The sequence below is a fragment of the Dicentrarchus labrax genome, unplaced genomic scaffold (assembly GCF_905237075.1).
Source record: "Dicentrarchus labrax unplaced genomic scaffold, dlabrax2021, whole genome shotgun sequence".
Taxonomy (NCBI): Eukaryota; Metazoa; Chordata; class Actinopteri; family Moronidae; genus Dicentrarchus; species Dicentrarchus labrax.
Window position 1 is genome coordinate 19,716,259 of NW_026136707.1, and position 21,884 is coordinate 19,738,142.

General features: G+C 39.4%; 1 protein-coding gene across 1 annotated transcript; it reads left to right on the top strand.

The window, feature by feature from the left end:
* Positions 1 to 4,903: 4,903 nt before the first annotated feature.
* On the top strand, positions 4,904 to 21,621 carry si:dkey-33i11.1 (B-cell receptor CD22). Its single transcript, XM_051407112.1, has 29 exons — positions 4,904 to 4,998; positions 5,103 to 5,168; positions 6,017 to 6,115; positions 6,369 to 6,480; positions 6,567 to 6,712; positions 6,835 to 6,955; positions 7,646 to 7,782; positions 7,996 to 8,118; positions 8,366 to 8,512; positions 9,107 to 9,212; positions 9,558 to 9,721; positions 10,132 to 10,281; positions 10,447 to 10,578; positions 12,159 to 12,240; positions 12,501 to 12,549; positions 12,795 to 12,881; positions 13,024 to 13,157; positions 13,631 to 13,732; positions 16,873 to 16,908; positions 17,482 to 17,534; positions 17,655 to 17,993; positions 18,087 to 18,311; positions 18,663 to 18,929; positions 19,421 to 19,705; positions 19,887 to 19,965; positions 20,437 to 20,467; positions 20,807 to 20,965; positions 21,067 to 21,176; positions 21,354 to 21,621. Exons 2-29 carry the CDS (start codon positions 5,120 to 5,122, stop codon positions 21,412 to 21,414), a joined length of 3,585 nt encoding a protein of 1,194 aa, XP_051263072.1. The 5' UTR covers positions 4,904 to 4,998; positions 5,103 to 5,119; the 3' UTR covers positions 21,415 to 21,621.
* Positions 21,622 to 21,884: the final 263 nt, after the last annotated feature.

Sequence of the window (21,884 nt, forward strand, 5' to 3'; positions counted from 1 at the left end):
TAAAGACTCCCAGCAGGGAAAATCTGGACAGTAGAAGTGAACAAGGTGTGCTCTTCGTTTCCTCACATCTACAGACTGTGAATCTTTAAGCTATGACTCTAAACAGCTCCACAGGAGCTGTGCACTGGGAAACTGTTTGTGGGTGTATTAATTAATAAATCACCTGGTCTGCAAATTCATTTTCTTATAGTCGCCTAAAACGGTTCAACATACTCAGCAAACATGTTGATATTTGATGAAAAAGAGTTGGATTATACACATTAATTACAACATTTTTGAATGTTTATTGCCAATGTCACATCACATGTCAGTGTCATCATCATAAAATATTAAAGGAATTGTTCACTGATTCACTTTCTTGCTGAGAGATAAAAAGAGTTAAAATAATGTCAAGCTACCACCAGTAGCTGGTTAGCTTAGCATAGCATAATGACTGAAAATAGTGACACTGTTTTTGTCCAAAAGTAATAAAATCAACTACCATCACCTCTAAAGCTCACTTATTATCTTATATTATGTCTCATTTGTTTAAAGTGTAAAAATGATAAATTGTGGTCTTACGGGGGGTTATGTGCCAGTCAAGAATTACAACTATTTCTTTTCCTGGCACTGGTCAAGTCAAGACTCTATATAAGACATATGATTTCAGTCTTTATGCTAAGGTAAACTATCCAGCTGCTAACTCATATTTACCATACAGACATTAGATCGATCTTCTTATTTATTTCAGGAAAGTGAATATACATATTTCCCAAAATATCCAGTGTCAAAGATCAAGATTTTTATCACCCATCAGTGTTACACTACTCTACTGAACTGCATCCTTCAAAACTTAACTTAACTTTACTTAACTAAATATGATTGATAATCCTAGGGAGGCTGTTCTGCATGATTGATTTAGGTTGAGTTTGTAAACTAGTTTGGTTACACAATGTTTTTTGCTAAATTAAATGCATCTTTTCTCACCCTGTAGCCTGGCCAAATAAGAATAAATGCTTCGTCTTTTTATCCATTCTGCAAGTAAAACTGCTGTGTGGTACGTTTTTTGAAAGAGAGACTGATCTTATGCATTGAGTTATACCTCCTACACCTCTTAGCCCCACGCCCAAGGTAACTAGCTGATTGATTGATAAGACAGTTTCTGAGGCTCTGACACACAGTGTAGACGTATGCCTGAGTTCTCTTGATTTTCAGATTTAAAGGGACACTACTTTCTTTTATTTTGGCCTCAATAAAACACAATATAACCATAAGCAATGTATTCTTACACCACTAACCAAAAATGTGTCCTTAACTCATCTAGCCTGGTTAACTGAGAACCTCATCTTAGTCAGCTCGGTTGGACGAGGCTCAAAAAAAGATGTAATTTTGTCTGCTGCCACTAGACGGGGTGAGAGACGGGGGGGAGCCAAACGCCTGCCCATAATAACCACCAGACATGACTCATTCAGCGTGGAATACCACAGCAGCCACAGACAGGTCTCTGGCAGACAAGGAGCAGAAATCCGACCCTGCAGCAGAGTTTGTGAATGGGACAGGAATGAGCAAAACCAGGGTAAATTTAATGGAGCTCCAATAGGCTTCAAAGATTTAAGAGTTTTAAAAATTCATCAAGTGTTTGGTTTGGCTTGAATATGAAAGTCAAGTGTCTAAGAGGCTAAATACTGTGTGTTTTATTGATAAGATGTACCACTTTAACAAAAAAGAAACTCCTTCTTTCTCTCTCGTAGTTTCTTTTTATTTCTCTCATTTAATTCCCCGTTGGTTCAGTGATTCTCTTGGCAAAAGTCCGGCTCATCAAGTCATCAAGTAGAGCTCCTAAAAGACAGCACAGGAACAACACATCACCTTGTCAGATATGATTGTAGCTCTGATCATCGTCATTCTTGCCCAGACTTCCCCCGTGGAGAGCACCACTCAAACTGAAGACTAACACATGTTGGACAGTCGAATCATTATTTGCTTATGTGGAGTCCGTCCAAGGCTGGAGGGCCTGGAGAGCCAAGAGTCTAATCTGTGGGCATAAGAAGTAACATAGAAATAACATATTGTACAACTTAAAGTATGGCAGGGGAGCAAACTGTGAGCGGTCACATTACATGAAAACAGCAGGCAGGAAGTGTTTTGCAACAGCGGAAAATCTTCAGGTCCAGTCTGACCACCAGACGGTCACACTTCATCTGGCCTAGAGGCTGTGGTCAGTGGATGGATACCTTCCCTACCGTAAGGGTTGGATACGCTGTCATACGTTTGTCAATAGCTCCCTCTCACAATTTTTTCCATTTCTCTTCCTCTTTCTCTCTCCTCTGACAAACCTAACACTTTTCTTTTAAACCTTTCCCCTCTTCTTCTTCGTTCTTCCTCCTTTTCCTCCCAACTTCCTCTCCTTCGTCTCCTGTCTGTCTTTTCTTTATTTCCTCCTTAGCAACCTTACCTCATCGTGTTTTTGTCTCTCCCCTCTATAATCCCTTCCCCTTCAAACTTTCTCATTCCTCCCTCTCTCACCCTCTTTCTCTCTCTGTTTGTGGTCAGTCACACTTAATCTAGCTCCATCCATCTGTTTCTCTTCATTCGTTTAGTCCGGTCTGCTTTCGATTAAGATTACATCAGGCTTTGACCTATTAGTGTGCCGTGATCCTTTTGAAGTCATTCTGTGGTTACAGGTTAAGCTCAAAGCCCACCACTCTTCTTACTCAACATAATACAGACAGTATTTGGTGGGGGAAGGTTCTTAAAACTTTTCAGCCAGGAACCAAAATGACTTTTTTTTTCCTGGGATCCAGGATCATTAAATCATACGAGCGTTCTTGTCATGTGGAGACCCGCTAGAGGAGGGCCTGCGACCCATTTTGGGTCCCAACCCATAATCCAACCTAGCAATCTGTGAACTGGAATATATTGTTCATTTAACCTCATATCCTGAGGATTTTGATTATATTTTGAAGGTAACTTTCCCAACCAGAGAATTTCTGTTCCTTATTAGTGTCACCTTTTAAAGTTGAGTTCAGATTCCCCACTAAACATAATGCAGACCTCTTGGTCTGTTGTTTTAGAGGGCGTCCTAAGCCTAATGGTTAATAGTACCACAGTACCACTTCAGCTGAGGATCTGTGTTGTCCGTTATACCCTTGTTTCTTCCATCTTTTCCTATCTACTTTACCTCTACTGTCATATTTAATAAAAGCAAAATAATAAACCCCAACCATCATATTTTACGGCTAATAAGTAAAACGACAGCATTTATTTCCACATGTAGATCAAGATATCATCTCTGAAACCTTGCAGTTAACCCTCTCTTCATTCTCTGACTTGGATGCCTTTGAATAGAGATTGACTGAAATGTTAAACTGTACATCATCATTACTCTTGGGTCAAAGCTGGGGTAAGTAGCCAATTGGCCGAGTCATGACGCTAAACTGACATCTATTGGCCAAGTTGTGGCAGGGTAGGATGTTAAAGTCATTTAGACTCATCAGGCTAAGTGGACACAGTTGACTGAGAGGTCTCGAACCTCCCCACGTCTGGTTGTGGGTAGTTTTTTGTGCCAACAATTCTCAATTAGAGCAGTGGATGAGAGGACATCTGGGCTGCCGAGTCCATGTCTGCTTGACTTATGTGTGTTAATGTACGCCAACAAGCCTGAATTCATATTACAAATGACCCATACATGTCTGTCTTTTTAACAATCAGTCAATCATGATGGTCAGAGTATGCAACAATATTGTGACAACGTCGAGGAGAGTAAAGACTCACTCGCTTTTACCGTTTTGATCACAGAACAGTCTATATGTTTATTGATCAGGATGAATATGTAGTTGAAGGTCCAGTGTGTAACACTGAGGAGGATTTGTTGGCAGAAGTGGAATATAATATTCATAAGTGTGTTTTCATTAGTGTATAATCACCTGAATATAGGAATCGTAAAATTTTTGTTACCTTAGAATGAAACGTTTTTATCTACAGACAGGTTGCTTCCTATGGAGTCCACCATGTTGAACCGCCATGTAGTTTCTCCTACTCACTTCACAGCCTGTTCTCATTCCCAGGTCGTCAGCGGTGTTCAGTTAGTTGCAGTCTGCAGCTTCACCATTAAAGCTGCACTCATCAATATTTTTACATGAACAATGGGTTAAATAACTGCGATTGATGTGAAGATTGTCACTCACAGAGATGAACCCACAGAGAATTATCAACTGTCGCAGCAGTTCCCCTTAGCTTTATGAAGCATTTTAGCATCTTTCAGCTCATTATTTTGGTTTTACAGTAAATCCTCTGATGAAGCTGTATACTGCCTGCCCAGGGCTAAACAGAAGACATGCAAAATTAGCAACTAGCTAGTGACATAACTCCCCCCAACAAGAATGACAATCTCCTTTAATAATGCTGTTGCTCTGATAAACAATCAAGAGCCAATAACAATAACTTAGTTGACATGTATTATTAGTTTTGTGTCATTTTATGCCTTGTTACATAGAAGACAGTAAAGAGATTATGGTTATGGTTGCCGCCTGATGACGTTCCTAATGAATGCCTCTTTGGGACGCTTTGAGACAAAGCAGCACTTAATCTTTGGCTGTAATATGAGATTGCTTGATAACACATTTCACTGACGGCAGGTTAATGACATCAAGTTAGAAGAGACAATTGTTCAAGTGACATGATCACAAGGATGTCACATTTTCACAATAACACAAAGGGAAACCAGACTCATGACATCATTGACCGTTGAAACTGTTTCAGAGGGAGAAGTGGGAAAAAGTGAAAATAGAAAAGTTTAAAAAGACAGTATACAGGAACATAGCTGAAGTTACTTTGAAAGCACACACATACTTCCTCTTCCTCATCCTCCTCCTTCTGCCCCTTCCACTCCTCCTCCCATTACCTACCACCCAACTCTCATCGCTCAAAAAAAAATCACCTCCATCACTGTTCAGGTCACACGCATCCCTCAAACCCTGTTCTGTCTGACTGACTGACTGAATGAAGATACTTTAAGGGGTGAGTGCTTTAAATGTATTCAGCTGGATGCTGTTTATTCTGATATATTTTTTGTTCACCTCTCTGTCTCCCTGTGCTCTTCTTCTTCTCCGGTGACATTACAGAGCTCGCGTCAGCGGAGATGTTGGCAGGTGCGTTAGTTCTGGGCACCATCCTTACAGCTTTACCAGGTAAGAGAGAAACACAAAAATACATCAGAACTTTTCATCATGAGGTGTTAAACTTAACTGAAGGATTTAATAAGTATATTCTTATTAGTTAAGGGGATGAGAACTGACAGGCGCCTTAATTGTCAAATATTTGTACTGTATTACAGATATATCATAAATATATATATATATATATATATATATATATATATATATTTTTACATACAGTAAAACAACAGTTAAAATGACTTATTGGATCCATTATGCACATAAGGTCCTGCAGCCAGGTGCCCTTGCCTTTACGCTCAAGTTATTTATAAGTATTGATTGCCTTTTGTGCAAGGTAGTCAGCCAGGCAGGCAGTTAGCAGCACAGGACGACACCACGGCTGCACATCAAGGCTCACTCTCACTGCTTCAGTTTTATGTGTCATTCTCTGGGCTCATCAGAGCTGTGGTTTGACAAGTTTTTCTCCGAGGAGCCACATTGGAGGAAAACTTTAACTTGTTGGCGGTTTAAACTTACACTTATTTTAGTCTGTAAGTGTGTATTCCCTAAACTTTTGGTAGCGTATTTTCTATGGCAGGCAGTCTGTATATGTGACAGTCAGTAGTTATGGATGCTGATCACTGAACTGGTTCTGGATCAAAGTATGAGAACAAATGGTGTGGAAAGACAGAGCATAGAGACTTTCATCTATCAGCTTGCTTTGCATACATTTTTAGGTTATACATAAGAAATATTTGGTGTTTGTGTGCATGTGTATGTTTTAGTTTTTATAAGCAATGCACGTGTGAATGAACTTGCTGCATTTGTGATTTTTTGCTGTTTATGATTTTGCATATTTGTGCCCTTCAATCATCCTGCAGGTATCGAGAGCAGGTGGAGTGTGTCATTTTCCAGGAGGGAGATCTGTGTGTGGGCAGGAACAACTGTGACTTTGCCCTGTCGTTATGACTACCCATCAGGTATGAAATCAATATATAAATCCTCTCTTTTGTATTTTGTCATTTCGTTTTGGTATTTTGAAAATCTAGTTTTTACTTTCTATACTGATTAATAAAGCAATAAAATGCTCTGGATTCTACATGTGTGCAAGATCAAACACTTAAAATTAGTTAAATAATCTAAAGCTTTTTAATAGTTTGCTGCTTTTTTCGTCCTCCATCATTTTTCTTCTGAGTTTGGATGTAGAGTTATGCTGTGGCTTTCTCTTTACAGGTCACACCATGAAGCGGGTCATGTGGTTCCGTGTGTCTTCAGAAGGTCGTAGGGAGTTCGCTCACCACACCGACCCAAACCAGATTAGCCTGTCGTACCGTGGACGTACACGGTATGAGAAACACACAGCTGACATACTCTAAATGTGAAATAATGAAATAATGCATAAATGTATGACAAATGAATCATGCATTCCAGCTACATCGGGGGCAGCTATTCCAGCTGTTCAGTCCAGATTCGGGTTGTGAAGCTGAGTGATGCAGGCGAGTACCACTTCCGGTTTGAGACAGACCAACCACTGGGGAGATGGACCTCCCCTAACACCATCACTCTCGATGTCACCGGTATGACTGCTCAAACTGAAACTGCTATAACGTCTCTGCAATAACAAAGATATATTGATTCCTGCGCTGGATTCATGCAGCCAGTGTTTTTGTGAAGGTATGAATGTGTGTGTGTATTTCAGACCTCCAGGTCCAGGTGCATCCAGCAAGGCCCAGCAACATGTTTGGCTTCGGAGAGACTGTGTTTGTTGGCTGCCAGGCCAGAGGATGTGCAGCTCCTGGAAGGAGTCTTGCACTGTACAGGTGTGTTTAATGTACATGTGGATGTATTATTGCTTAGCCAGACAGCGGTTTGGAGCTTATTGTAGTTAATATTTAAAAAGTACACTGTCTGCTACACTTCTGATTCCCAAACTACTAATATTTGGAAATATAACCTTGGAAAATATCTCACAGCATAAGGGCACTGTGAAGACCTGAATCTAAAGTTATATTCACAGAGCCTTCACTCTATGATAAACAGCCTCATCCTGCATTGGGCAAATACAGAGAAACAACCAAAAGATCTAATAGAACAATGGCCAATCATTAGGGAGAATAAAACACTGAATTTGCCAAAAAAAGAAGCCTCTTAAGTATGTATGACAGTTAAAAATGAAACATATAATACAGACTGATAATTGTATTAAAAGGTCCTAAAAATCTCTACTCTGATATTCACAGTATATATAATAATATAATAATCTGCTCAAAATGCATCCAAATCTCTTGTTTTAAACAAACTTCCTACAGTTATTGCGTTCACGGTTTGGGATAGTTGTACGGTTTATCAGCTGTTTTGTACTGTTATTGTTATGCGTTGAATACAATATCTATAAAATACGTCAGTCGGGGGTTGTCGGTTTACTCAATGATCGGAAATGGGGTCCCTTAATGAAATGGGTTGGAACCACTGTGCTACACTTTAGATATGACACACTGCTCTGCACACAGGAACGGACTAAACCTTGGCTCCTATGAGAAGTGGATGATTATCAACCGCTTTGACCAGCAGCATGCCGGAGCGTACACCTGTCGACCAATCCCACCACAGAATGTCCAGTCACCATCCCTCTCCCTAGCTCTGGGACGTGAGTACAATCAAACCAACCAAACCAACCAAAACAAAACACACAAACATGTTTTCAGAAGGAGATTTTCATATAGAAGAATATTCTTAGTTTTGATAAAGTGTAAACTGTATTTAAACTGCATTATTTCATCACCACTTTTTTCTGTCCCCAATTCTTCCTAATATATCCTTTTTTTCACTCCCTCCTGTTTTCTCTCTCTTCCCCTTCCAGACGCTCCTAATTCCACCTCCATAGCAGTCTTCCCAGTAGGCGACATGTCAGAGGGGGGGTCGGTCACTCTGACCTGCCGTAGCAACGCAGCTCCACCTGTGGAGAGCTTTGCATGGTTCAAAGGTACAGGACAGCATTGACAGCGTGTCGTAGATATGAGCTGAGTGATGATGGTGACATACACTGTAATGTGAATTTCCTCCTGCAGTTGGACAAGTGAAGCTCCTTTAATGATTTGTTGAAGCAGAGGATCAAGTTTTCCTCTGGGATTGCAGGAGTTATTTTTCAAGTACAGCATGTAAATGTTTATGCTCATAATGTGAATTAATATGCGCACTAATCTGCACATGTGTCTCTGTCTTCTCTCCAGACATGGACAGTGGCAGCATCCCAGACAGCTTTAGGCCTCAGCTCCTCCTGTCCCACCTCAGATACACAGACAGAGGAGAGTACTTCTGTGTAGCACGTAACTCACTGGGAACAGACCGCTCCAAACCACTTCTACTCAATGTCACTTGTAAGTTTGTTGGATGTTTTCATTGTTATCACAGGCAGGGTGTCTTTGGTCGACTTCAAGCACTTGCACTTTGATCAGAATTTCATTTTGAGAGTAAAAACCTTTGTAAAACCTGTATTAGGTCTGGATGTATGTTCATATCTTAGGTCCTGTTGTGTAAATCTGTAAAAGGTTAGTCTGGGTTAAACTGATTAGGAAACAACTCTATTAGAAACTGTAGTCATAATGAGAGGACTCGATCATGTGGATTCAGTAGGAAGTGATACAAACTGCTGATTTCTCATACTTTACTTTTGTTTCTAAGAATATGCATCAAACGGAAATGATTAGTCTATAATTGACTGAATGTTTGTATGTCTGACTGTGTCCTGATAACACAACAACCTTTTGTCATACCTAAAACTGAAAGGTCTGCAGGTTGTTTACTTTAGTAGCCACTCAGCAGGTTCAGTAGTTATCAGTGCTGCCTTCATTAAACTCTACACTATTTTATGAGAAGCTTTGAAAGGAATTGATGGTTGCATTTACTGAACCTCAAATAAACATAATATTAATGATGCTCCTGTTTTTCTCTCCATCCGTTTGCCTGTTCAGACTCTCCAAAGAACACGCGTGTGCTCGTGAGTCCTCCAGGTGACATCAGAGAAGGCTCATATGTAAACCTGAGCTGTGTCAGCCACGCCCACCCTCCAGCCAGCAGGTAGGAGCAATACATTTGTATATTTTTATTGTTTGTATTGTTTTCCTTATCATAGTTCTTATTTGTGTTTTTGTGGATATTGTCATCATTATCATCATTCTTGTATTTGTCATGTCATCTCTTTTTCTATCTAATTTCTTAACTTTAGACTTACTTTCCTTTATTGAGTCATTAATAAGGACTGGGCAATATGGAAAAAAGATTTAAATAATGATAAATATTCAACTTTATTACACCAAGTGTTAAATAATCTAATTATTAAGGACTAAATATCATATTATTGCAGATTGTTTAGTCCTACAATCATTTTCATTATCAGCATCTTTACCATCCTTGCTCCTGCAGGTATGCTTGGTATCGTATCCTAGGTGACCAGGTGTTGGCTAAAGGAACCCCCCAGAACCTGACATTACCGTTAGTGCGTGCTCAACATGCTGGTCAGTACTACTGTAAAGCATGGAACCGGTTAGGATACCAAACCTCTCCTGTTGCTACACTGACTATACTTTGTAAGTAGTGGGTGTGTTGTTTGCTCATGCATGACATGTTTGGGATTGAGAAGATTTTTTCTCTGGGCTAGGTTTGTCTGTTTGTAAAAAATACTAATATTTATCCGAGGGACATGCTGATATCTACACATAAATACCTCTAAAGTATCTATGTTTAGCCTTCTCTTTGTCTTTTTGAGATTTTTGAGAAAGAAAGACTTTACCTATGTCTTCAGGCATTGTCACTGTAAAACCTTAATGTAATGTATATTGTAAACAATATATGATTTGATCACGGGGTTCCCAAACTCACCAAAACAACAGGTGGTCCATCTACAAACCCTAACCTTCTTCATAATTTTACTGAATTCATATTATTGTCATGTTAAATTTACATGACAAAACTTCCCTTCCTCTTCCTCTCTCTCCAGACCCTCCTAAGAACACCTCAGTTCTGGCTCGTCCCTCCAGTGTGGTGGATGCTGGCCGGCCTTTGACCTTGACCTGCAGCAGTCAGGCCAACCCTGCAGTGGACAACTTCACATGGCACCGCTTATCTCTGGACGGGGGCTCTGTACAATGTTAGCATCGTAAAAATGTGGTTCCACTCAAGGTTAACATTACAAAATCATCAATACCTAACTCTACCTGTGGTAAATGGCTGTAGTCAGTAAGGTGTCTCAGTCTCTGTGTGCCTCTGTTGGTTTGTCTGAAACAGTAAATGGATCTACTCCCTTTCTGCGCAGCATGGGGCACAAAGTCTGGTCCTGTCTTCACCTTCTCAGAGGTCGGCCCTGGAGAGAGCGGTCAGTACTACTGTGAGGCCAGGAATCGAATTGGAGCCCACAGCTCTCCCGTCCTCACTGTACGAGTCAGAGGTACATTATGATTTATGCATGGACTTCTATATCCTTCACACTGCTGTCTGTGTGTCTCTGTGCTGTGGCAAAACAAGAAGAAAACATTTTGTTTGTTTGTTAGTCTCAACAACTATCAAACAGATTGCCATGAAATTTTGTACATTCGTGTTTAATGTAGCGCTACCATGAGGTTCACATTTGTGGTTTTTGGTAAAATGTCGTGAAAGTTATTGGATGGATTGCTATGAAATTTAGTACTGATATTCATGTCTCCTTCAGGATGAATTGAAATCATTTTAAATAACTTTTTTAATGTAGCATCATCAAGTTAAATTTGTCAGTACTTTGGTTTATGACCAAATACCTGCAAAGCTAATGAGCCTCAGTTGTACTTTATGTTTAGAGCTACTTGTTGCTAATTGGTATGCTGACATGCTAAACTAAGATGTTGGACATTTTACTTGCTGAACATCAGCATGTTAGCATTGTTATTGTAAGCATGTGAGCATGTTAATGTTAGCATTTAGCTGTTCCTATATACCCTATAAAAGCAAGGCTTTAGACCTTGGAAGGATTTTTCCTTGGCAATAGCTTCCCAACACTAGGTACACTATTATATGCAGCCAACATTATAAAAAAAATAATGAAGTGGTAATATGCTGAATTACTTATATCAACTGGCAGTAGAAAGTAGTAAAACTGGGAACTATTTCTATGAAAATGTAATGGATTACTTTACAGTGCAGGTTTTGACACTTGCTAAAAGAATGAGCAGACTTCATGCTGTGAGCTCTTTAAAATTATAGCAACCTTTAAGACAAAAAAATGTTACAATGGAATTTATTTTCTGGCCATTTTCATGAGTTGTGAAGGTGTCAGAGTTACATTTACACTCAGTCTATAAGCCTTTAGTGGTTCATCTCTGCTGCCCACTGACACGCCCCTGTGTTTACTGGATTATACCCTGACTTTTCTCTTTCTATGAGTTTTCATTGTGAACGCATTGTCCCTTTTAAAGGTGTAATAGAAGAGATGAGGTGTCACTGATGAGGTTAGTGAAATACCCCAGCCCCAGTTTTACATCTATGCTTCTAATTATCTCAGGCAATTGTTCCAAAATGGTTTGAAGTGTTTCTCTGAGATTATGGCAGAGGGGATGTTGGACTGGGTTCTGTGTGATTGATATGATGAGTGATAAAACCTGTCACTATCGCAGCATGAGGTCCAGGCCCTTGTCTTCATTGTGTATGCTGTCATGATTTCTGACTGTTTTTCTATGAGTCATGGTGAGTCATGTAAAGCCCTTTCGCTACAAGGGGAGAGGAAGGGGTGATGAGGTGTTGTGGAAAACTACTATTTGAGTCTAGACAGCTGAAGAAGTGGAGTTAGGTTTGGAAATTAGAACTGGAAACACAAGTCTAGACAACTGCAAGATGATGTACAGCTCTCTCCCTGTTCACTTTCTATTTTTATGTCTGATGGTTTTTTTTTAGCTTGCTGCACTTCTATTTTTATTCATCTCATGTTAACCCTGACTCCCTCTTCTTTCTTCCTGTTTCTAGTCATGCTGATAACCTCTGTTATCCTCCCACTGACAGGTCGTCTTAAGGTCATTGCCTTGGCGTCAGCAGTAGGCGTGTCTGCTGGACTCATCACTCTCACAGTCGCCATTATGATCAGGTGACACGCTGTTTTTTCGCTGTTAGATGGACTAATTCCACTTCATTCCATTTTTTTAGGAGGACTATACAATAATTTTGTGCCCATTGTAGCTAATTTTCAAGTTCAGCATCAGTTTGTTCAATATTTCAATATTTTAGGGATTTATTTTTTTGAGGTTGGTCTTCCTACAGCCAGTTTCATGGTTTATTTGCATTACTTTTGTAGTAGGAGTCATCACTTGGTTATGGTTTAATAATATTATCCCTGTGTCTTCATAGTAAGAACATGCACAGAGTAGACATGGAGTCAGGAGATGTAGCAAACAAGGTAAAGTATACTCATAGTTCTATTATGTTTCATTTTAGTTTTTGTCTAACCTGCAGTTGACTGTTTAAAAACATGCTTTTAATACACAATTAAGTCAGTTCATTAAAAAATGACCCTCAGTTTTACTTTTTCCCTTATTCTGTCTGTGTGTGTGCATGTGTTTGTGTTTGTGTGTGTGTGTGTGTGTGTGTGTGTGTGTGTGTGTGTGTGTGTGTGTGTGTGTGTGTGTGTGTGTGTGACCCCAGCGCCCGTCAGTGACAGCTGACACCATGTTCTATGAGTCAGCTCAACAGACCTTTCCAGTGAGAAAGGGCAAGATGTCCGACATACCGGTACACCACTCAGAGTCTTATATAATGTCTTACATAATTCTGGATAAGAATAACAATATATTACAAATGGTCTAACTTTCTGATGTATCTCTGCGTGTGTGTGTGTGTGTGTGTGTGTGTGTGTGTGTGTGTGTGTGTGCAGGAGGAGCCAGAGGACTTGAGTGACAGCTCCCATCCTGCCATCGTTCCTCTAAAGGATGCTCCACCAATCACAGAAGTTGAAAGTCACAGCCCCGCCCCCAACTACATCACTGTCCACTACTCCAAGTTGTCCAGGTACACGCCATCTTCCTCCAAGTCACTTTTTTTTCTCCTCTGAACTACTCTCTTTCTGCCTTTTGTTCAATGGGAAACATTCTGTCTGTTTCTGTCTCCCAACTACAACATCTGTCTCCCTACTGAGCTGTTGACCACAGCAGCAATCTACTGTTTCATGTCCTACATGTCACAGATTTTATTTTACAACTACACAGGCAGTCTTGCTTTCTTCTTTATCTTCCTGTCGTCACCATCTCTCTAGTCTCTTCCTTACGCTTTCCACACTTTCCTGTCTTTACTCTCTTTCTTCTGTGATATCCAACACCTTCTCCTGTTTATGAGAGGACAATAAATTCCTCATCCCAGTTTTGGACATTAAAAACATTTCAATGGTTCTGGAACAAAACGAAGAGCTGTATTTTATGATTTGATCTGAGTCAGATGTCCAGATGAACTCATATGGTTTCTGTTTGTTGTTGATGTTGGTTCAGTGCAGAGCAGGTGCAGGTCCACAACGTGCCACTGGGTGGTGAAAAAAAGCCAAAAGATTCCTCCAAAGTTGTTTACACTCTACTGCCCCAGCCTCGCCACTGACCTGGAGGAAAACGGCAAATCCGGTATGACACTTTACAGCTCTCACTATTGTCATTTAAAAGCCTCAGAGGTACAGTTCTGTCCAGTTTATTTGAGCTGTTTTTTATATTTTCTACTGAAGATGGTCCCTATAATTTTATATATCATATACACGGGCCTATGTCAATGCTATGATCACCCCACATACAGTCCTCAAAATGGATGAGATAATAATCCAGTAAAGTTATGCCCCTGGAAGGAAAAAAGGCCACACAAAAGGATACCTGTTTAAATAAATGAGTCTCAGTGGTGCAATAAACAAACCATGCAGGAATAAAGACCCAAAATGAATTTAAACAGCTGAATGAAATGATAATTAATTCTTGAGATCAAATTGTGTTCTGCTGCTATAATAGGATCATTTGCATTCAGTTGGCTTCTGCTGTTTTCAACCTTTACTCGTGTTTCTGCTCTTGTTATTCTCTGTTATTCTTCAGCTGAAAAACACATCAGCCTTCCTCATATGAACCAATCACTTTGCTTCCATTCACCCAGAGGGGATTGTGGGACAGGAAACGGCTCCTTGTGAACTCTGACGATGCCTTACGCTGTTCTGGGTCAGACGTGTTGTTATGGATTCTCCACAGTTCACCAGACCACGAGGACAACATGTGGTCCTGGTCCTGACTGCGAGTCCAGCTCCTAAACTGTGTTGCATGTCTTTCCCTTATTTTTTTCCATATGCATCTTACCACTGTGTGCTGCCAATGATGATGATGCTTGAAAACAAAGTAGTGAAAAAGTGAGCATTCACACTGCTGGTTGTCATTTTGCTTGCATTCATATCCACAGTACGGCTGTATCTACTGCTGCTTTTTACTTGATGTAGATATATATAGATGACACAGTATCACTGGTTGCTACGGCATCGTTTGTATCCTCCGACCACTGAAAAGTGAAAATCATTTGTATGCAAACATATCTGTCTCTAATACAAATGATATGTTAGTGGATAAAACCTGTAGAGAATTGTTTAACATCTATAAAGAATATGAAATATTTCCACACTGTATTCAACAATGTTCTGAATAGTTCATTTTGAATGCTGAGGCTGCAACATTTATTCCGTTGATATAGCTTGCTTCCAATAAAATTAGTCTTAAGCAAAGCCAGAAGATAATGTAAAATAAATAAAAATAAAACAAACACTTGCAGTAGAACCAATCATAGCTTTCTCATTGTTTTTGCAGCTCACAAACATTTGAATGTGTGGACAAATTATCAATGTGTTGAGAGTGAGGAAAGCGTTTGTCAACAGTAAGATTAGAGGGATGCAATGTATGAATTTCATGAAAATTTGATTTTTATTTTCTCTCACAAAGGCAAAAAGACACAATACAGTCAGTGGAATCAACCCAACGTATGCTATATATTAACTTTGTAGCTTCTTTTATTTCAGTAAGAGTGGCTACAGTGTTTAGCTGTTTTTGTATGTTGGAGTTATAAAATAAGACATGGATAGTTGTTTTAGCGAGCATTGCTAACAAAAAAGGTAGCAATAAAGACAGAAAAAAACATCAACATGCACATTCTTTGTTTCTGTTAAATCCAAAGCAAACTATTAATTTGACTATCAAATGTCTAGATGTTCTCTTTCCACTCCCTCCTCTTTCTAATGCACTACTGATAGTGAAATATTATAATGAAAATAAATACTTCAAAAAAGTTTCTCTCACAAAGATACATTTAATACAGCCTATTTATTTATAATTTATTGATTAACTGTTTCATCCCTTGTGATTACTAATGTGGAGCGGAGGGTTGCACTATTTTACCAACACATTTGATCATTTTAACAATGACACAGAAGAGAAGGTGTTGGTACATTTTTGGTGTGTTCATCATCGTTCAGTCATGGCATCAGACACCACAGACACTGTAAATAATACTGACTGGCATTAGAGCTATAAACCCGCTGGTTAAAACTGAGTATAAAAACAACCACACAATGACACAACTTTGTTCTTGCTCTCTGACTCACATGGTGCAGAGGAAATGTTTGATGCAATAAATATGCCACTATGATGTACATGTACATTGTAACATTTCCTCCCTTGATGTGGAGCTGCAGGGGGAGTATTTGGTGGGCTAATGTGCTTAAAGTTTTGATCAGACAACAATAAAAACCTTAATAGTCATAATAATTAATGATGTTACAATCATCCATTTGGACAGTTTTTATTTCTCTTTTTTCTCACTTTATTTGCTCTTCTATCATCCACAGCAACCCTCCACTACTGATGTAGTGGTTTATGCACACCTATATGCAGTGTAACTCATTGCCTCCACTGGTTGCATGGTCCAATAACACCACCCGGTGGTGAAGGATAGATTGTGTCAGCAATGACAAACTCACAGCAGCTGTTTCTGGCATGTTGGCCACTTAGAGAAGCTCGATCATACTGCAGTGATCTTTGGTTCCTGGGCAGAAGGACTTTCAATAGGAAACCTTCAGTTTATCTCTCTAAACCCTTTAGAGAGATAAACTGAAGGTTTCAAATCTCTGTAGACAGATCATAAAAAATCCCACCCAGTATATTTTGCTTGAAAGCACAAAATATAATTCCTACAGATCTTCCAACTTTATTTCACTCACCCTCTCTCACCCGTGGATATTCCTGTGGAGATCCTAGGTACCATACACACTTCAAATGATCCATCCACTGCATTGGGTGTTTCATTGCACCATCACTCTTTTTTACCGACAGTGACACCCCAGTACAAAGTGTTTGATGCAATCTGTTCAGTTTCAACATGTCCTACAAACACTCATGGACATTTAGAAATGTGTGGCGGGAAAAACTGTCAGCAAATTCCCCACTTCCCTGTGCACGTGCTACTGGTTACTGAGCATATACTGAGTGATTCTTGTTGTGTATCGATAACCTGGTGGATGACCAATGGATCTATTGTCCATGTCTTGTTTTCCCACGTCCTACATACCTTGTATGTCTGTGTGTGTGTTCAGATCTTACTATGTGAGGCTTTCTAACTTTATCAGCACTCTGAATGTGTGACAATATGATGGTGAATGATGAAAGGATGCAGGGAGGGGACACCCTCCCAGTTCTGCTTTTTAACTCCACAAAATCACTCCTAGGAATGTACAAAGCAGTAAGTCAGCTTGCTTATGTTGGTGAGTACTGCCTTTGATACACTTTACTTTACTTTACTTGTCAGAGATTTTAACTTTTTGCAATTGTGGCAGAGCCCTGCGCTCTTCGGGTCAGCTTCTGTTAGAGGTCCCTAGGTTGAGACTTAAACAGTGGGGCGATCGTTCTTTTGCCGTCGCTGCTCCTAGACTGTGGAACAAACTGCCCCCTGACATTTGCACCACTACTGATCTCGGCCTTTTTAAGTCGCAGCTTAAGACCCACTTTTTTAGATTAGCATTTAATTCTGACTAGGACAGTACTGTCTCTTAGGTGTACTCTTTTTATCTGCTCCTCTCTATGCATTTCTGGAAGGCTTTTAATACCCTGCAGTGCTGCAGCACTACAGCACTTTTAATTGTATTTGCATATTATATATGTGTTATGTATTGTTTCATGGCTTTGTTGTAAAGCACTTTGGGTACCTTTTGGCTATTGTAAAGGGCTATACAAATAAACTTGATTTGATTTGATTTGATTTGATACACAATGAATATTGACATTGTTCTCAGTGCTCTGCTGTATATTAATCTGTATCCTTTGTGACAATATTGCAGGTTGACTTTAATCATGGAAAAACTGAATCTACTTATTCTGGTAATAATGCCAGGTAAGAAAACACTTTCTTTAAATTAATGTATAGCAAATGTGGTGACTGTTATCAAATCATTATGTAACTTTTGCTTTGAGCTTTGAAATACATTTTATACCGTCTAATTTTTGCGCGCAGGTGTCTGGAGCGCAGACTGGGGGGTGACCTTCAAAAGTCAGTGTGCTTTGAGAGGGACATCAGTAGTTATGAGCTGCAAGTATGACTATCCCGTTGGTCATGTTGTCACTTCAGTTAAATGGTCTAAAGCCCAGCGTGTGTCTGGCCTGTGGAAGCTGTTCTACCTGTCAAGCCTCCCTTCACCCCCAGGCCACTTTAAATATGTGGGCAACTACTGGAGTGACTGTAGTCTGGAGATCAATAATGTACAACACGCTGATGAAGGACAATACTTTTTCAGTTTTTCAACTACATTGAACAGATGGACAAGTAAAACATATGCTCATTTGTTCGTAAGAGGTAATGACAAAATAATGGAAAAGGATACATTTGTCATGAATTAGATATGTTCTAGTAAAATTAATCGATTTTCTGCTTCTGTTTCTGAATCAGAGTTGACCACAGTTGTGCAGCCGAGCACTGTGACAGAGGGAGATAATGTCAGTCTGACCTGTGCGTCAGGTTGTTCTACACCTTTAGATGTAGTCTGGTTCAGAGATGGAGAGCCTGTAACAAATCCAGTCTTCCAGGCCAGGAGAGAAGATGCTGGGAGGTACTACTGTGCCATCCCGGGACAAGAGACGGTCAGATCAGCCTCTGTGGCTCTGAATGTTCAGTGTAAGTACACAAATAACATGTTTCACATTTCAAAGCTAAACTTGTGAAATGTTCCTGTGTCTCAGTTACCTCGAAAAGTCACCGTTTAATCTGTCTCCTTTTTGTCAATATAGTTTTTTTATTGGGTGAAATCAACAACTGACTTAACACCTGTATATAACTGGAGTGAAATGCTTGTTATATTTAGACATAGAAAAATCTTTTTTCATTTAGTTTTTTAGGCTTCCTGCATAAAATAATTACCCTTGTGGGCCAATAAAACAACTGAAAAAAGTGAAAATTAAGGCACAATTTAATAAAATACTTGTTCACTGACTGACTGTGAAGCTGAACTCTTCTTCTCTCATTCAGATGCTCCCAAAAAAGTCACACTGTCAATGAGTCCATCTGGAGACGTTGTCAAAGGAAGTCTAGTGACTCTCACCTGCAGCAGTGATGCCAACCCACCTGTGACACAGAGTGGATACAGGCTGTATAAAGACAGGCAGTTTATCAGTTCAGGACTGAATCACACCATCTCTGACGTCCAGCCCGGCCACAACGGACTGTACCACTGTCAGGCCTGGAATAATATCGGCGACTTCGTTAACTCAACTGAGGTTCACCTAGATGTCCAGTGTAAGTATGCTGACATGTGACACTGAGAAGACCCTTCAAATGTCTGTGTTTTGATTTCTTACAGAAACCGTGTCGCACATTACTGAAACACAGGAGTTAGTAAGTTTTCATGCTGCGTTCAAGAGGTTGTCCAAAATTTCCACAAGAAAAAAAAGGTTCTGACAGGACAAGATGTTAAAGGAAAGAAGTGCTGCTAAGATGTTCATACTGATTAGAACAAACATAAATAGACATTTTCAGTCTATAAAATAAAATGAAATTGGTGTATAAAAGAAATGTATATTTTTTATCTTTTAGTCATTAAATTATCTTTTTAGTTCCTTTAATCGTCATGTGACCACTCAGATTTATCCCACAAGGGACCCCAGGTTGGGAATCTCCGCTCTACTACATTATTTTATATATATATAGTTTATATTACAATATTGTGATTTCTGTCTTATTTTGGAATAAAATTGTTGACATGTGCAGTGTTTGTTGCTTTTTATCAGATGGTCCAGTGAACATTTCCGTTTCAATGAACCCTCCACACATTGTTGGAGGCAGCAGTGTAAACCTGATCTGCAACAGTACTGCTAACCCTGCAGCAGACAACTACACCTGGTACAAGAGGACAGCTTCTTCCAGCTCCATGGTCCAGGTGGGCTCAGGACAGGTGATGTCTATTCCCTCTGTGGAGGCGTCCCACACTGGACTCTATCTCTGCCAGGCCAGGAACCTACTGGGCGTGGACAACTCAACTGAGGTTCTGCTGGCCATGAAGGAAGATGAGCATGGTTTGTGTCTCTTCACTGTCATCACTGTTTAAAGTTAAAGTTCCATTGAATTCAACAGATAAAGGTTAAGTGACTTGTTCATGTAGAAAATTTAATATTTCTTCATCATTGTGTATTTAAAGCGTATTGTATTTAAATTTCTTAATTTGCAGTAACCTAACCGCAGTGTGTTTGTCCACAGGCAGCTCGTCCCTCCCACTAATAGCTGGAGTTGCAGTCTCTCTTCTGGTAACACTTGTGTTAGCTCTTCTTTTGTTCTGGTGAGTCACTGAAAGATGGAGTGAGTGTGACTGAATGACTCATGGTGTCATTTTTACTGTTACATGCATCTTTGAATTGCATTTCCTTTTTTTTACTTTTTAAGTGGGTTTGATCCAATGCTGTCATGCAGCATGCGATGTCAGTTAATTTCCATTCTGTGGACACTTGGATCCTCATGTCTATACATGTATATATAAGTATAGACACTTTTAACGTTGGTGTCATTAGCATCTATTCAAAAGATGAATATTATGATGTACAGAATTCCATATATTCTGAGTTATTTCCTTATTCTAATCGTTTTCTATAGTTCACATCTAACCCAGTGGAAAAAAGTGATGGTCAGTGTGTACTGAGCAGCAAATTATAGAAGTGCCAAGTTGCTCTGTTTTCCATTACTACAGAACAACTTCTCTAAAATGTGACGTCAAAGATTGAGCAAGATTTATTAATTGTTGTTGTCTTGGTAGGAGAAAACAGACGACCCATAAGGAGAAAAAAGTGATTACAATTAATTTTCCTCATTAAGTAACTGTTGTTAAAGCACTTTTTTATTTTTATTTTATTCATTTTTATTTTTTTAAATGTGTAGACCTTTAAATTGGACTATAAACTATATAAATAGCATTTTCAGTCTGTGCTTGAGCAAGAGTCCCAACAGATAGTTACGACAAATACTGAAACAATTATTCTTTCTACCCTAAACTCATTATTTTTCAATATTAAAACAGAAACTTTAGTGGAGTGAAAGCACATGCTAACATGTTCCCAATAGGGACCTAAGGAAATAAACTGTAAATCAGAAAACCTAATTTAACTTTTCTTTTTTTTTGCCCCCAGCAGACTGTGTTTGATCTCAGTGAAAGAGGCTCGAGCTCTTCAGCCACTGAAGATCAATCCAACAGCATTTATGCCAACTTCCACATGTTTCCCTCCACTCCTCTACCTGTTACTAGCATCACTCCTCATTCACAGAGGAGCTCAAGCGGTGAACATGATGTAAATATGGCGGCACACACGAATGTTGAACATAACATTTCCACTCACAACAATGAAATGTTTGCAGATTTTGAATACACAGACTCCTCCTCTCCCCTCAGGACCTCATGTCTTATGAAGATGAGGTTACCTACTCAACAGTGACCATCAAACCCAGAAACCCCAGACATCCTCGTCACATAGACAACAGCAGTGCCCCACAGGACCTCTGGTAGGTTCACTTTGGACCCGTTCATAGCAGTGTGGTGTCACTGCACTTTATTACTCACTGTCGGTCAAAGTAAAGTGCATGTGATCTTTAGTCACTGTAACTGTACAGTCTTAAATAGTCATCTGACTATTTGATTATTTGATTAAATTTCACAGAAACCATTACTTTCTTCCTCAGGTCCGAAGCAGGAGAGAGTGACGACTCTGTGATCTACGTTACACTGGCTAAATCCAGCTGAGTCTGACTGAAACCTCTCACTCCTTTAAGTGCAGTTTCATCGTCATAAAAGAAAACTAAAGTATGCTGAATGTCACAAATCTTCCTCTGAAGTTTTGTAAAGTTTTATTAAGATGTATTAAAATGTATTTTTTGTTGTATTTATTATATTCATTTATACTACTGTGTTTTGTTTAGTTTGTACAGTAATAAAGTAATAATGACTAAACAGGGATGTAGGTATTTCATTTTACCCTAAACAAACTACAAGGAGTTTTTAACTGGTTATGAAACAGTCTCAAAATAATATAATTTGACATAAACAAACAAGACAATCAGTGAGAAGATTTCTAGATATTTTTAATGTCTGCCACCTGGTCAGATTCAGATGGATTCCCATTGAAATCAATGAAACAAGGAAATAGAAACACTTTTGCTGCTCTTTTGTCGACAGGGGCCACTAGAATCATCAAAGTTCCTTGTTGGGCTTTT

Bases quoted from the DNA above. Each gene is read 5' to 3' on its own strand.
- si:dkey-33i11.1 (XM_051407112.1), top strand. From the start codon at position 5,120: ATGTTGGCAGGTGCGTTAGTTCTGGGCACCATCCTTACAGCTTTACCA. The intron at 5,169-6,016 runs GTAAGAGAGAAA...ATCATCCTGCAG, and splicing joins CATCCTTACAGCTTTACCAG to GTATCGAGAGCAGGTGGAGT. The intron at 12,882-13,023 runs GTACACCACTCA...GTGTGTGTGCAG, and splicing joins GCAAGATGTCCGACATACCG to GAGGAGCCAGAGGACTTGAG.